We start from the raw sequence: 16,772 nt of genomic DNA on the forward strand, positions 1-16,772 counted from the left end.
ATCTTTACTGTGCTGACGTCCGGAGGAAAAATGACTCATGTCTTCTACAAGGCAATCTTATAGGACCTCAGTAAAAAAAAAAAAAAAAGACTATTGGCGAAAATTCAAAATTGCTCCTGCGCGAAGCCAGGGTGGGTCGCTAGTATACTCCTGTGCTCCACGGATAAATAATGGGTCGGTGCCCTCCTTTATTTCCACTCCCGACTGGGAATGGAATAGTGCATAAAGAGACCTGCGGGCGGCACGCAAGGCGACTTCACAAACTTCACTCATCTGTCCATAGGATGTTGTTCTAGAACTGTAATGGCTTTTTTAGATGTTGCATGGCAAACTCTAATCTGGTCTTCCTGTTTTTGAGGCTCACCAATGGTTTACATCTTGTGGTGAACCCTCTATATTCACCCTTGTGAAGTCTTCTCTTGATTGTTGACTTTGACACATATACACCTACCTCCTGGGGAGTGTTCTTGATTTGGCCAACTGTTGTGAAGGGGTTTTTCTTCACCAGGGAAATAATTCTTCTGTCATCCACCACAGTTGTTTTCCGTGGTCTTCCGGGTCTTTTGGTGTTGCTGAGCTCTCCGGTGCGTTCTTTCTTTTTAAGAATGTTCCAAACAGTTGATTTGGCCACACGTAATATTTTTGCTGTCTCTCTGATGGGTTTGTTTTGATTTTTCAGCCTAATGATGGCTTGCTTCACTGATAGTGACAGCTCTTTGGATCTCATATTGAGAGTCGACAGCAACTGATTCCAAATGCAAATGTCACATCTAGAATCAACTCCAGACCTTTTACCTGCTTAATTGATAATGAAATAATGAGGGAATAGCCCACACCTGTCCATGAAATAGCTTTTGAGTTGATAGTCCCATTACTTTTGGCCCCTTAAAAGTGGGAGGCACATATAGAAACCGTTGTAATTCCTACACCGTTCACCTGATTTGGATGTATTTACCCTCAAATTAAATCTGAAAGTCTGCAGTTAAAGCACATCTCAATAGAGGCCAATATTTATGCACCTGACTGTATGTGTGTGTGTGCGTGTATATATATGTGTATGTATATATATATATATATATATATATATTTATATTATGAGAGAGCTGGGTAAGAGGTATATAGGGAGAGATAGATTGGGAAGAGAGGTACCGTATATACTCGAGTATAAGTCGACCCGAATATAAGCCGAGGTACCTAATTTTACCACAAAAAAATGGGAAAAACTTATTGACTCGAGTATAAGCCTAGGGTGGGAAATGCATATATATGGAGAGAGGGAGATATGGAAGAGGGATGGGGAAGAGAGCGGTATATGGGGAGAGAGGTACTGTATATAGAGAGAGATGGGGAAGAGAGGTATATAAGGAGAGAGAGAGGTATATAAGGGGAAAGAGATGGGGAAGGGAGAGAGGTATATGAGGAGAGAAAGAGGGGTATATAAGGGGAAAGAGATGAAGAAGGGGGAGAGGTATATAAGGGGAGAGAGAGAGAGGTATATAAGGGGAAAGAGATGGGGAAGGGAGAGAGGTATATAAGGGGAAACAGATGAGGAAGGGAGAGAGGTATATAAGGGGAAAGAGATGGGGAAGGGAGAGAGGTATATAAGGGGAGAGAGAGAGGTATATAAGGGGAAAGAGATGGGGAAGGGAGAGAGGTATATAAGGGGAGAGAGAGGTATATAAGAGGAAAGAGATGGGGAAGGGAGAGAGGTATATAAGGGGAGAGAGAGAGAGGTATATAAAGGGAAAGAGATGAGGAAGGGAGAGAGGTATATAAGGGGAAAGAGATGGGGAAGGGAGAGAGGTATATAAGGGGAGAGAGAGAGAGAGGTATATAAGGGGAAAGAGATGAGGAAGGGAGAGAGGTATATAAGGGGGAGGTATATAATGGGAAAGAGATGGGGAAGGGAGAGAGGTATATAAGGGGAGAGAGAGAGAGGTATATAAGGGGAAAGAGATGGGGAAGGGAGAGAGGTATATAAGGGGAAACAGATGAGGAAGGGAGAGAGGTATATAAGGGGAAAGAGATGGGGAAGGGAGAGAGGTATATAAGGGGAGAGAGAGAGGTATATAAGGGGAAAGAGATGGGGAAGGGAGAGAGGTATATAAGGGGAGAGAGAGAGAGGTATATAAGAGGAAAGAGATGGGGAAGGGAGAGAGGTATATAAGGGGAAAGAGATGGGGAAGGGAGAGAGGTATATAAGGGGAGAGAGAGGGGTATATAAGGGGAAAGAGATGGGGAAGGGAGAGAGGTATATAAGGGGAGAGAGAGGGGTATATAAGGGGAAAGAGATGGGGAAGGGAGAGAGATATATAAGGGGAAAGAGATGGGGAAGGGAGAGAGGTATATAAGGGGGGGAGAGAGAGAGAGGTATATAAGGGGAAAGAGATGGGGAAGGGAGAGAGGTATATAAGGGGAGAGAGAGGTATATAAGAGGAAAGAGATGGGGAAGGGAGAGAGGTATATAAGGGGAGAGAGAGAGAGGTATATAAAGGGAAAGAGATGAGGAAGGGAGAGAAGTATATAAGGGGAAAGAGATGGGGAAGGGAGAGAGGTATATAAGGGGAGAGAGAGAGAGAGAGGTATATAAGGGGAAAGAGATGAGGAAGGGAGAGAGGTATATAAGGGGGAGGTATATAATGGGAAAGAGATGGGGAAGGGAGAGAGGTATATAAGGGGAGATAGAGAGAGGTATATAAGGGGAAACAGATGAGGAAGGGAGAGAGAGGTATATAAGGGGAGAGAGAGGGGTATATAAGGGGAAAGAGTTGGGGAAGGGAGAGAGGTATATAAGGGGAGAGAGAGGGGTATATAAGGGGAAAGAGATGGGGAAGGGAGAGAGATATATAAGGGGAAAGAGATGAGGAAGGGAGAGAGGTATATAAGGGGAGAGAGAGGGGTATATAAGGGGAAAGAGATGGGGAAGGGAGAGAGGTATATAAGGGGAGAGAGAGGGGTATATAAGGGGAAAGAGATGGGGAAGGGAGAGAGGTATATAAGGGGAGAGAGAGGGGTATATAAGGGGAAAGAGATGGGGAAGGGAGAGAGATATATAAGGGGAAAGAGATGGGGAAGGGAGAGAGGTATATAAGGGGGGAGAGAGAGAGGTATATAAGGGGAAAGAGATGGGGAAGGGAGAGAGGTATATAAGGGGAGAGAGAGGTATATAAGAGGAAAGAGATGGGGAAGGGAGAGAGGTATATAAGGGGAGAGAGAGAGAGGTATATAAAGGGAAAGAGATGAGGAAGGGAGAGAGGTATATAAGGGGAAAGAGATGGGGAAGGGAGAGAGGTATATAAGGGGAGATAGAGATAGATATATAAGGGGAAAGAGATGAGGAAGGGAGAGAGGTATAAGGTGAGAGAGAGAGGTATATAAGGGGAAAGAGATGGGGAAGGGAGAGAGGTATGTAAGGGGAGAGAGATGGGGGAGAGAGAGAGAGGTATATAAAGGGGAAGGGAGAGGGGTATATGGGGAGAAAGAGAGAGGTGTATATAAGGGGAAAGAGATGAGGAAGGGAGAGAGGTATATAAGGGGAAAGAGATGGGGAAGGGAGAGAGATATATAAGGGGAAAGAGATGGGGGAGAGAGAGAGGTATATAAGGGGAAAGAGATGGGGAAGGGAGAGAGGTTTATAAGGGGAGAGAGATGGGGAAGGGAGAGGGGTATATGAAGAGAAAGAGAGGCTCGGTTCAAGAAAGCTCCTGCACTGTCACTCACTGAGCCTGACGTCCCTGTCGCATCCTGAATTGGCTGTGCAGCCAACAGGAAGAGTCAGAGGACAGAGGAAGGCAGGTCACATCGGTCTGTCCTGTGACACTGAAGGGCGGCCCCCTCTACTGAAGCTCCGCCACCTCCGAGTGCTGGACTCAGATTAAGCAAGACGCCTGGGATTTAGGAAAAATAAAGTATTTTAATTACTCTCTGCGGTTGGCCCCCGGCTATGCTTCCTTGTTATGCTATTCTGCCAATGTCTTGCAGACATCGGCAGCGTTGTAGGCCCCGCCCCCTCACAGCAGAGTCAGTGGGGCCCACCGGGGAATTCCCCGGCTCCCAGGCAGGCCAGTCCGAGCCTGGAGATAGATATGAGAGAGAGAGAGAGAGAGAAATAGATAGAATGAATGACAACTTCACAGAAACCATGGTACAGCTATTCTTTAATGTTGTATTGCCACCTAGGAAACTGTATTAGCCACCATTAAAACAGCTGCACGGATTGGACCCTGGGGATGCGGCTTGGGGGCTGGCTCACTTTGGGAAATATTTTGAGGTCCTATAACTTTATCTACATTAGAGGTCTGAGCACCACATCCTGATCCCTGTGCCTATTACACTTATACCTTGTTCCTGTAAGTTTATTCACTTTGTTTTTTTATCTTACTGCGACTATAAATATCAGTAAAAAAAAAAAAGACGTGAACTCAGCCCTGCAAAGAAGCTGATTGGATGAAATGTCCGTTACCCATACAGGGGGCAGTAAAAATGAATAAAGTCTCTTTTTATATTGATTTTGCCAGCTAGTCTAATAATATCTCCTAAGCTTATTTGTTCAACGTCGCAATAATTAGTAAAGCATTAAATCATACTGGAAAAAGAAAAACCCGGCAACCGGTTTGCAGAAGGCGGTAATCCATCAGCAGTTTATACTTTGCAGGACGCACATGCGCACGTACGTTACTGGGTTAACATTGGATTGAGGAGATTCACTGCATTTATCATGTGCCACCAATTCTAATTTCCCCTAATTGGTACAGTGTGCAGTTTACGGACTTTTACATTTGTCCTTGTAACAAAGGCAGATACCACTGTCTGTTGCATTAAATACACTCAAATAGCTGAGAGGGTTTAGCAATGTATGACTTGTTTATAATGATCAGTGTGCGAATTATCAATAGCTATAGGTATATTATATTTTTTTATTGCACAGTCATGCTAGCAAAAGTCCTCGTGTCATAGGCCCTCATTCAGAGCCGCTCGCTATTTGCGGTCGTTCGTTCTAAAACAAGGGGTGGCTATTCAAATGAACCGTTCGCTAATTGCGGTCTGTTCACGCCTCTATGTCTGAACGAGCGAGCAAAACTTGCAGTTGTAATTTTGAAAACTACGCCCCCTTGCCGCTCGCACCATACGTCATGTCCGCTATTTATTAGATTAATCGAGTACATCGAACAGCGTATGAACTGCTCGCTATTCTTGTGGCTGGTTTTTCAACCGCTATTTTGCAAGCAGTTCTGAGTAAAAAAAAAAACAAGTGACGTGGTCAATGACGCTGCTGTATTAATTATGCACTCCCCTAAAACGCCCGTTTTGACCTTTAAGCACGCCTGCGTTCGAATTCCACACCCCCGTTTTCAAGCACCTTCCCCTGTTACCACCCACATACGCCTCCTTCTGTCACTCAAAATAGCAGGCATTCGCTATATAGCGAACAAACGATTTTCGGCCGCACTGACTGGTTCGCGCATGCGTTTTAAAATCCGTACGCATGCGCAGATGTGCGAACATCGGTCAGAACGAACGAGCGGCTCTGAATCAGGGCCATAGTCTTTAACATACACAAAATTCAGGATGTAATGGTGTTGGCCTGTCCTTGCGAATCCTGTGCTAGATGTTCTGTAATGAATACTCCAAACTCTGCTCCCTGGATTCTACAGAAAACAAGAGCAGCAGATTGCCCAGGGCCCAATGAGATTCAGAGCCAGGGGCTATTGACCTAGTGTTACAGCTGTACCATGTGCTGCAAAAAGCTGCACACGGGGGGGAGGGAGATGTGTGCGGTGCTGGAACTGTGATACTTCAGATATATATATATATATATATATATATATATATATATATATAACCAGTGACACCATAGGTCCAGGCTGGATTATGCTGACCACCTATGCAGACCTCTGTGGCAATGATGATTAAAAGGACGTCTTTATTTACTGAGCACTGAGACCATCTGGGACACTGATAAACCCACTGATAAATCTGCTCATTGGCCCTGACTACACGAGGTAATGAACGATCCCTCATTCCGTCCTTCATTACCTGCAAGGGGGCCGCATTTCATGTCATCCGGTTGGGCGTGCAGCGCAGCTGACCGGACAATACCGCATGCGACCGCGGAAGCGCGCATATTGCCCGCACACAATGAGCGATGCGTCCGATAGGTCGTTGCGATCCGGCCGATTCGCAACGACATATTGCGTCAACATCGTCTCAGTGTGTGCCCAGCTTTACAATGGGTATATTGTTATTATCACTCTCTAAATTATCTATAGATGTTTTCATATACCCACGATACTGATACAAAGCTGTCTGCATAAGCTGTATTTATCCGTTTGAACTTGTGCGAAGTTGTGAGATCCAACTTGTAACAAATACTATTTTCCCTTTCAGAATAAGTCGTCTGTTTAATGGCACAGAACCAATTGTGTTGGACAGTTTAAAGCAGCATTACTTCATTGATCGAGACGGGGAGATTTTCCGCTACATCTTAAGTTTTCTACGGACCTGTAAATTGCTACTTCCTGAAGGTTTTAAGGTAAGAAGATACCGAAATGGCTCTTTATGCCAAGCAATGCCCGATTTTTATTTTTTTTTAATTTTATTTATTTAATTTAAACAAATATATTTTTTTTAATGAAAAAAAAAACACACTGCGCAGATGCAAAACATCACACATCGTGTCATGGGCCAATCTGGGTGTCCTTTACAGAGTGAGTACAGACTTAGCGCATTAATGCACCTAGTTATGCTCTAATATTCACTTTCTTTTGCTTGAGGACAGCCCACAGGTGGAGAAGGTGCCTCTAAGTTGGCGTTTCTAGGTCATTGGGGGCCTCAGGGCATATTTTTTTCTAACATAAAGGACTTGATTTTCCCAGGGCCCGTTATAATGGAAACCAGGCTCACTGTATACGGGAATATGTGTGTTTACCAATGTAATTATCTCATATGTATCATAGACAGTCATGATGTCCGCACACTCTCATCAATATTAGTGTAGAACATAAGTATTTTAGGGGAAGTTCCGTACTGTCGAAATGACTGGTCATGATTAGGGGGGGGGGGTTAGGCACCACCGGGGGGAGGGTAGGGTTTGGCACCACTAAGGGGGAGGCAAGGGAGGGTTAGGGTACTTACCAGCTCCAGTCGGGATGTAGAGCGTTCGGGCTTCCGGCGTTGGTATTTCATCCGGCGGCTAATCTGCATTACATACCGATTTCATGAAAGGCTACAGGTTAGTCTAGTCCGATGATGTGATTGGCTAAAGGTTAGTCTAGTCCGATGATGTGATTGGCTACAGGTTGGTCTAGCCCTGTAATGTGATTTGGTTAAAGATTAATACAGTACTTTGATGTGATTGGTAATAGGCTGGTCTAGCCCTATACTGTGATTGGCTACAGGTTGGTCTAGCCTGATGATGTGATCGGCTGCCGGTTGGTCTAGTCCTGTAATGTTATTGATTACAGGTTACTATAGTCCTATGATGTGACCGGTTATATGCTGATCTAGCCCTATGCTGTGATTGGCTACAGTTTGGACTAATCCTACAATGGGATTGGCTACAGGTTGGTCAAGCCCTGGAATATGCTTTGCAACAGGTTAGTCTAACTCTTTGCTGTAATTGGCTATATTTTGGTCTAGCTCTTTTCATGTTCTAATGCTCAGTCAGATCGCGGAACCTTATAATGAATCAATTCTAGAGCACTTATTGCGATACAAACCTGCTTTACTGAACATATTCTTTTGTTCGTTTTGCTTTACTTTTAACAAAAAAAAGTGTTTTTTGGAGAAGAACCAGCACCGGTATCACTCAGCACCAGCCAGAAACTGAGGCTGTGTGATACTGGCTTTCGATTGGTCCTCCCACTTAAACGGCCTCCTCTGCCATTTTAAAGTGGGGAATAAAATGGAACAGCCGGTATTGTATAACAGAACCAAATGAGCCCCTGAGGACAACGGCATCATAGAGCAGCCTTCAGGGCTCCAACTACAGCAGCTTTAATAAATTATACAGACATGGAATCCATATTATACATTGGAGCAGAGATGGGTTTCACTGGTCCACCAAAGGGGAAATAAGTTACTAAGGGCTCTATTTACTGCAATCCGCAGATTGAATGCAGATTGTAGTGTGATATTAACAACTGAATTCGCATTGCGAATTCAGGCACTATCACAGGGATTTACTACAAATCCCTTGCAGGGACAGAGCTTGCGATAAAGCTCTGTCCCTGCGAATCCCCTTCGGAGCCTTATCACAGTATTTTCGAAAAAAAAAAGTGATTAAGTGCCCGTGCATGCGCCGACCGGTCGCCGCTGCTACCCTCCGGTGCTAAGCCCCGCTCCCGTGATCGCATACCAACGTGACCCCCCTTCCTCCCCTCCCCGCGACCTCCCTCTCCCTTAATTACACTTACCTGGATGATCACGGGCCTCTGGTGATGTTCTCCATTCCTCCGGTCAGGTGATCTCCCATACTGCACTGGGACCCGATCACCTGATGACCGGGCAGCAGTACACTATGGGAGACCAGCTGACCGGAGGGGAGTCATCTCCGGAGGACCGGTCCCTGGAGTCAGGTAAGTAAATTTTTTTTTTTTTTTCTTTTTTTTACAGTAATCAGCTTGCGGTCTGTTTAGATCACACAGCTGATTACTGGGATTGACTCCCGGTTCTGCTCTCCCCGTTAGAGCAGGGCAGGAGTCCGGTAACCGGTGGAGACCCTGGATAACGCCACCTCCAGGTGGCGTTATTATCACAGGGCTATCCCCGATGTTTTTTCACATTTTATTTTTAGTAACTCTGGTCGGATCACATTTTCCATTACAGTTATGGGAAATGTGATCTGCTTACTAAAAATAAGTGATACTAGGGGTTGGAGTAGAATTTTACGAATTCTACTCCAATTGCCCTGTAATAACTACAGGTGATACTAAAATAATGTGAAAATGGTGTGAAAACACCCTTTTTCACTTTATTTTAGTCAAAATAAGGTTAATAAATAGAGCCCATAGAAACCAGCGGATTATTTCACCTTGATACATTTGAAGCAAGAATGTTATCTATAAACTTTCTCAAAAGTTGAATTTCTCTGAAAACTATGGGGGTCATTCAGACCCACTCGCGAGCGGCAGTACGCTCGCAAGTGGGTCGATGTTCCCCACTGCGCATGCGCACGACGGAGGGAGCTCCGTCGTGCGCATGCGCGAGACCCGGCGAGCGAAGGACTTTCCATCGCTCCGGGTCTCGCACCAAAGGGGGCGTGCTGTCGATGTTGATTGACAGCACGCCCCCTTTGGTGGGCGTTCCGGGGGCGTGCCTACCAGACGGAGGCGTTCCTATGGGAACGCCTACCGTCTGAAGCCGGCCCCACTGACATCACTAGTGATGTTAGTGGGAGTGATTTTGGCTCTGATAGAGCCAAAATCACTCCTGGCCTTGCGGTTGAGAAACCCGACCACAGGGTTTCACTCGCAAGTCCGATGGTCGCGATGGTCAAGACCATCACGACCATCTTGTTGGACGCTCGTATATGCTGTGGGTGGTGACCCACAGCTATGCGAGCGTCCAGGAGGACGCTCCATTTTAATGGAGGTGGGCCCTGATTCAGAGCGAGCGCTCTGGTCAGATCGTCTGGCTCTGAATCAGGGCCTATGTTTCAGCGATGTCTTAAGCGGCACATCCACTAGGCGACTAGGGAAAGACAGTACAATTACAGAATCATAATCGTACCGTCATTCCCCATCCCCCGCAGTGCCTACACTGAACGTTTAGTTTTTCAGTGTAGGCACCCTGCATCATCCCCGAACATGGCCAATCTGTCGTTATCGGCAGATTGACCGGCATGTTCGGGCGATGATTGATGTCGGAACCAACCAGCGGGAGAGCGCATCGCTGGTCGTTTCCGACATTATAGTGCACAATTAATGAGTGATTGCACGATTACAAGGGCGTAATCGTGCAATCGCACATTAATATCGCCTAGTGGATGTGCGCCTTTAGGTGCGGTTTTTATCTCTAGTTTGACATGAGACCCGTGTATCGTTGCCAAAAAGGCCTAGTGGTTCCTTGTGGTACATGTTACAACAGTGATTCCCAACCACGGTCCTCAAGGCACAACAACAGTCCTGGTTTTAGTGATATCCATGCTAAAGCACAGGTGGTTAAATCAAAATAACTGAGGTACTAATTAAGTCACCTGTGCCCAAGTATGGCTATCCTTAAAACCTGGACTGTTAGTGTGCCTTGAGGACTGTGGTTGGGAACCCCTGTTACAATATCTTCGCATTTGTTAGACCTTACGTACAGATGTGCCTTCATACATTATTGCTGCAGTCACACCAAACAGCCCCTCTCGGCACGCCAGGTCCCGTGCCACGCTGCTAGCATAGAGCCTCTTTTTTTACCTGAACATGCGACAAAGCGATGCAACTAAGACGCACCAGGATTGATTCAATTGATATGCAACACTTGTATATCTGTGCGTGACTCTGAATCTGTATAGGAAGTGTACAATGCAGCGGCCGCAACGTTTTTCTTCACGCCAAGTTCCGCCGTGCTTCGTTTACAGACTTTGTCGTACGCAGCTATACAAGTGTCGCATAACAAACTAATTGGTGTCGTCTCCAGGCGCTTCCTAGTCACAAAGATATTTATTTATAATATGTTATGAAAAGATTTCAATGACGTGACGCCACTATGCCATATTGGAAACCCTTGTATAACCAATGAATTATTATGAAGGTTACAGGGGGAGTGGTTATAGAACAATGACTCCTTCTGTAGGTCCTAGTTTGGGCTCCTCATGATCTTGTACAAGTCGCTTTGTCTCCATTTGTCCCGAGCACAAAAAATAGATTGTAAGCTAAAGTGGACTAAAAAATACCTGTCAAATTCCGTATACAGTGATGGCGTGGGGGTGATTTAGCTGCGCACGCAGGGCCGGCTCAAGGCACGTTCGATCAGTGCGGACAAACAGTGGCACCACCCCATAGAGGCCGCACCCCTCCCAACTATTCCCAATTTCAGCGGGACAGCCCCGTTTTTCAGGCACTGCCCCGCTGTTCCACCCGTGTGCCAAAGTGTCCCGCGGGCAGTCAGGAGGTCGGGCACCTCCATCACCGCAGCCTTTGGGGAGCTTTGATGACCGCCCTTGGGAACCTCTGATTTAGAAGATAAATCGCCCCCTTCTGTAAATTATAACACGTTCTATGATTATATTAAAATCAATAAATCTGGGCAATTACTTTTAGATACATTGCTAGAAGGAAGAATAGTACATTGTTAGCGCATCGGAAGGTGTGTACAGACGATATGTCTGTGACCGTCGTAGATCACAGACCTGTCAGGTCGGCCCTGCGGCACAGCCATTGCCTGTATATCGTTCAGACATTTTGCTACATCTGCATGTGTGTACGGACCGCCAACACTGACATCACAACTGGGCGGGTAAATTTAAATGCCCGCCCAGTTGTGATGTCAGTGCAGACACATCAAGCGGCCGATTGGTAAGCGTGTGTAGCTTACCATATCGGCCGCTGGGTCGGGTAAGTGCGTACCCAGGTTAGTACGTTATAGTAGGTGGGACATCGATCCTTGTAATCTACAAGTTTTCCTAATGGCCACTGACATGATGACACGAGAACTCACCTTTTTATACAGATGCTATTTAAAAACAATTATACCTGACATCGCTTGTATATAATGCATAAGTTCTAATTAGAGATAAGGGTATAATGCATTCGTCCCTCACGTGCTTCTCCTCCACCTACTTATAGTATAATACTCCTAACTCCCCACAACGGCACCTAACACCTGGTTGCTCACGTCCTGCTGCTTGTGTTATGCAGCTATGTGTATAAACCTTGTCCTTGTCCTGTATTGTTTTGTATTACTTTAAACTGTTTTTCTTGTGTGCTCATTTATGTACTGTGTCAGGCGCTGCGGAACCTTTGTGGCGCCATATAAATAAAGGATAATAATAAGTGATATGAAATATGTCATTTTCTTAGGTGATTAGTATATACACAAAAAACCAGCGCTAAATAAGATGGACGGCGTAATATAAACCACAAAGTTTTATTTAAAAAACAGAAATACCTCAAATAAAAAATGAATGAATAAAAGTTCACAATAGAACAAGATGAATGAATGTCTGTTCCTGTGTAATAAACAGCTGGACCTAGGACAACCTCCAATACGTCCCATACAGATGAATAGATATATGAAGGCAACACTTAATTACCATGAGGTGATGTGTAACTCACCAGCACAGTCCTTAGCATTCCAGATGCAACACTTGGTGAGCTGTGTAATCAATCCACATGGAAAGTACCAGTATATGCCAAAGGGGTCCAGGAGGGGCAGAGCAGAGTCCAAATTATAGTCCAGCAGTATCACAGGAGTACAGAGGGGTCTCAACGCGTTTCACTGGGTAAAGACCACCCAGCTTCTTCAGGAGTAAGTGTTAGGTGATTAGTGATGCCAGAGAATGACAAAGTAAACAATACAATAGCTTTAATATCGGGACATGACATACAGTATATCCATGTCACAGAGTGATCAAGTCAACACTATATTCCCAGTTATTCATACAATGTGGCGGCTTTGGGTCCTCTGGCTCATCACTCACACCCAGTTATTGCAGCCAGACATTACAGCAAACATACAGTCACTATGACCGAGTGACTTCTAATATTATAACTATTACTCCTTAGGTAAAAGCGGTTTGGTTGCTATGGGCAACTTGTCCACTCTTTGAAAACCTTGATGCATCTCCTCCTATCATAGTATGGTAATATAGTATAGCACCATCATATTACGCATAGAATGTCTATTCATTCACACCATTCCCTGCACCAGTGGAGCTTACAATCTACTCTCCCTACTACACAGACACACTCTTGCCAATGCAGCTAGTAGCCAGTTAGCTCACAAGTATGTTTACATGTTACAGTATGCCATGCATTGTCCAATATACCAAACACAATCAGTGTTCTATGGCTACGTAAGTATTACTAAAAAGGACCTAGTCATTGCCCAAGGTATGGCACGTTGGAGGCTGGAGGTGGTTACACAAGGGCAGTGAGGGGGGGGCCTGGCGGAACAGATTCATCTATTTCCGAGGCCCCCTCTCTACCCACCCCTGAGCATCTGTGTCATCCGGCACCATTGCAGTGACGCCTATTTGGCCCTGTTTAGTGCTGAAGTTGGTACAGATATAAGGTTCATATAAAACTTTGTAAGGGAAAAGTAGTGTTTGGGATGGGACAAGATAGGGATTTAGTAATATGTATGTATGTATGTATGTATGTATGTATGTATCTACCTCCTGGTTGGCTACACTTCCTTTTTGTTTGCATACAGTAACGTCTCGGTACAGGACTTTAGAGAAGCCTTGCTATTTTGTGTTTCCATAGTAATCCGGTTCCTTTATTTCATAGAGCTGTGTGTTTTTATATTCATCACAGAATTTCCATATCATTTTCAATATCAATAGCATGTTCAATACACAAGTAGCATTTCTAATGTTTGTAAAATATATCCTTCTATTTAGTGAAATGTGATGTCACATCTGTAAAGTACAGTATATGTTTGGTGAGTAGTGATGATGTCACTTATATTTGGAAAGCGGTGATGTCACATCCGAAAAGTATAACTTTTATACAGAGACAGTAGTGAAGTCATTTGTATCACATGATTCATCGTGAAAGCGTTTTCCACGGTGGGATGCATCGGGAATCTGTTTTTCATACTTTGAGAGTTCTGTGTCGAGGACCTTTGATGATAACCTGCCACTCAAGGTCCCATTCCTGTTGCTGGAGCTATGTCAAACGATTAACGAGTACCAAATGACGTCCACATTTCCCAGATTGGAACTGTTAAGCATAGGCGTGCGCAGCGCCTTGGCGAGGGGTGTGCGGAAAATAGCCACACCCTCTCTCCTCAGACACAGACTGCTTACCTGGGGGCCGGCCGATGAAGTGGTTGTGCTGGATTGGATGGATATCACTTCTGCATTGCTCCATCCCCAGGTACACGACTTGGATATGTGTCTGCTGATCCCAGTGATTATAGTCAGTGCAGACGGGTTGAGGCTGCCTATGGTGTGTGCGAGTGCCCACTCCACATGCCCTGTGCACACACCTGTGCTCTTAAGTTTCCTGGGCTGCTATCACAATTGCTTATTTGGAGAATCCATGGTTGAAGCTTATATACAATACTTACTTATGCTGCTTTGTTTCATATTCTGTACTAATCTGAAGTCTTAGCACTTTGGGGCTCATTCATGGGCCTATTCATTATCATTATGGGCCCGTTACTCAACACATAGGGGTAAATTTACTAAAGTGAGAGTTTTTAGAAGTGAGTTTTAGAAGAGATGTTGCCCATAGCAACCAATCAGATTTTACTTAGCATTTAACTAGCACCTTCTGGAAGATAATTGCTAGAATCTGATTGGTTGCTATGGGCAACATCTATTCTAAAACTCACTTCTAAAAACTCTCACTTTAGTAAATTTACCCCATAGTGTTTCAAAATGTAGTTTGTGAAGTTTGTCTGCAGGAACTCTTGCCACCTTTAGGTGGCGCTAGTATTCGGTGGCCCACTCTTTCCGAAGTGTGAAGAGGGAGCCGAACAGACCTTTCCGCCTCCAGTGGCGGAGGGATCCGAACAGATCCTTCCGCCTCCAGTCGCCCTCTGTGTGCATGTGCACTCACACTGCCTGGCAGTGTAAACTTTCACCGCTAAGGATCAGAGGTGATATTATCAGTGATAGAGATCACGGGACAGCTGTTTTTTTTTTTTTTTTTTTTTGGAGAAGCTATCCCACAACCGTAATAATGGAGTTGGATGCTTCATTATCGAGGGCCATCCTTACTATAGCTGCCCAATCGCCGGGAAGCTATAGTTGTCCCGTCGCTTATAGAGAGGTAGATTAATTATATAAAATTTAAAACAAATGTATAAGTGAAATAATGATAATTAAGGCAGTATATAAAACAGGGGTGTAGTAAATTTCAGCAGTGCAGCTGGACTAAGTGTCGGTTGCAATTCTGACACACCTAAAAGAAAACACCACTATGCAGATATAGACAGCATTAATTGCTGACAAACCACCAGTTGTATAATATATTCGAATGGTCACAAGCCGGCATCTCTGTATCATATAGCACATTTATTGCACAAACATTCTAAAAATGTAGATAAAATATATCCAGTACTGTTAGTAACAATAACACTTATATATAGCTACCTATGGATATTATCACATACAGCATGTAATAACAATAGTTTCTATCCAATACACCATTCTCCTCAGTGAATCTCAACCTGATCATCACCACAATGCTAATAACTTACCTGGAATATTATTATCCCAATCTCCACTTAAATAAAGAGAATTACTGCAGTGTCCAGCAATAGGGTGATTTAGATAGTACCTATGGTATCTCAATTAAATCCAGAGAAAATCTTTCCAAAGTGTGTCCAACTCATTAGTTGTATTAATTGTTAATGGCAGGATGGTATCTGTAGTGCACCAGTTCAGCACCTTTACCATAAAATCCCTCTGATTGTGATTTATTGCCACATATATGGATAATAGCAAAGTCAGTAGTCTATTCCCCAGAGAACAATTGAGGCACCGTGAAAGACCAATTTAGTATTCTTTCAGTCCCAGTTGGCTGTATCTCCTGGCTGTCGACATAAGCCCGCTTCACACTGGACCCCACAGAAATACAGTGGTCACCTTGTCCATGAGTGTAACAGCGCTGAGTCCCAGCTCGCTGTGTCCCGGCTCACTGCGTTCTCTGAAGGCCGCGGTCAGCTGCCCAGCGTATGTTCAGCCCTGGCTATGACAAATCTGCCGCTTCCGCCTTTTCCTCGAGCCACGGGTACGCGGCCTGTTGTTTCCTTTAGGACTGCCGCTGGGAAAAGTTTGTAAGTTACTGATTATAATGGATGGATGGATAGATCAATTCCAAGGTAGCAGTGGTAGTAGTATATGCTAATCGACGCGTTTCGCTCACACCTTGGAGCTTTTTCAGGATAGAGATACAGCCAACTGGGATTGATATACTAAATTGGTCTTTCACGGTGCTGCAGTTGTTCTCTGGAGAATAGACTACTGACTTTGCTATTATCCATATATGTGGCTATAACTCACAATCAGAGGGATTTTATGGTAAAGGTGCTGGACTGGTGCACTACAGATACCATCCTGCCATTAACAATTTATACAACTAATGAGTTGGACACACTTTGGAAAGATTTTCTCTGGATTTAATTGAGATTCCATAGGTACTATCTAAATCACCCTATTGCTGGACACTGCAGTAATTCTCTTTATTTAGGTGGAGATTGGGATAATAATATTCCAGGTAAGTTATTAGCATTGTGGTGATTATCAGGTTGAGATTCACTGAGGAGAATGGTGTATTGGATAGAACTATTGTTATTATATGCTGTATGTGTTAATATCCATAGGTAGCTATATATAAGTTTTGCTCGCAAGCGGGTCGATGTTGGCCCAGTGCGCATGCGCAAGACGGAGGCGGCTCCGACGTGCGCATGCGCAAGACCCGGATAGCGACGGGCAAGCCGTCGCTGCGGGTCTCGCTACAAAGGGGGTGTGCTGTCGATGGTGAGTGACAGCACACCCCCTTTGGTGTGCATGCCGGGGGCGTGGCTGCCCAGACGGAGGCATTCCCATGGGAACGCCTACCGTCTGGGGCCGGCCCCACTGACATCACAAGTGATGTCAGTGGGACTGC

At 44.8% G+C, this 16,772-nt stretch overlaps 1 protein-coding gene across 2 annotated transcripts in view; it reads left to right on the plus strand.

Annotated features, from left to right (window-relative positions):
- Window positions 1–16,772, plus strand: part of KCTD15 (potassium channel tetramerization domain containing 15) — a 55,586-nt gene that overhangs the window by 17,128 nt on the left and 21,686 nt on the right. For both annotated transcript variants that reach the window (XM_088451142.1, XM_088451143.1), the window contains exon 3: window positions 6,388–6,532. In XM_088451142.1, coding sequence (XP_088307268.1) covers window positions 6,388–6,532 — 145 coding nt within the window. The remainder of the gene's footprint in view (window positions 1–6,387; window positions 6,533–16,772) is intronic.

Source organism: Taudactylus pleione, unplaced genomic scaffold (assembly GCF_031769625.1).
Source record: "Taudactylus pleione unplaced genomic scaffold, aTauple2 ptg000537l, whole genome shotgun sequence".
In the NCBI taxonomy this organism is placed as follows: domain Eukaryota; kingdom Metazoa; phylum Chordata; class Amphibia; order Anura; family Myobatrachidae; genus Taudactylus; species Taudactylus pleione.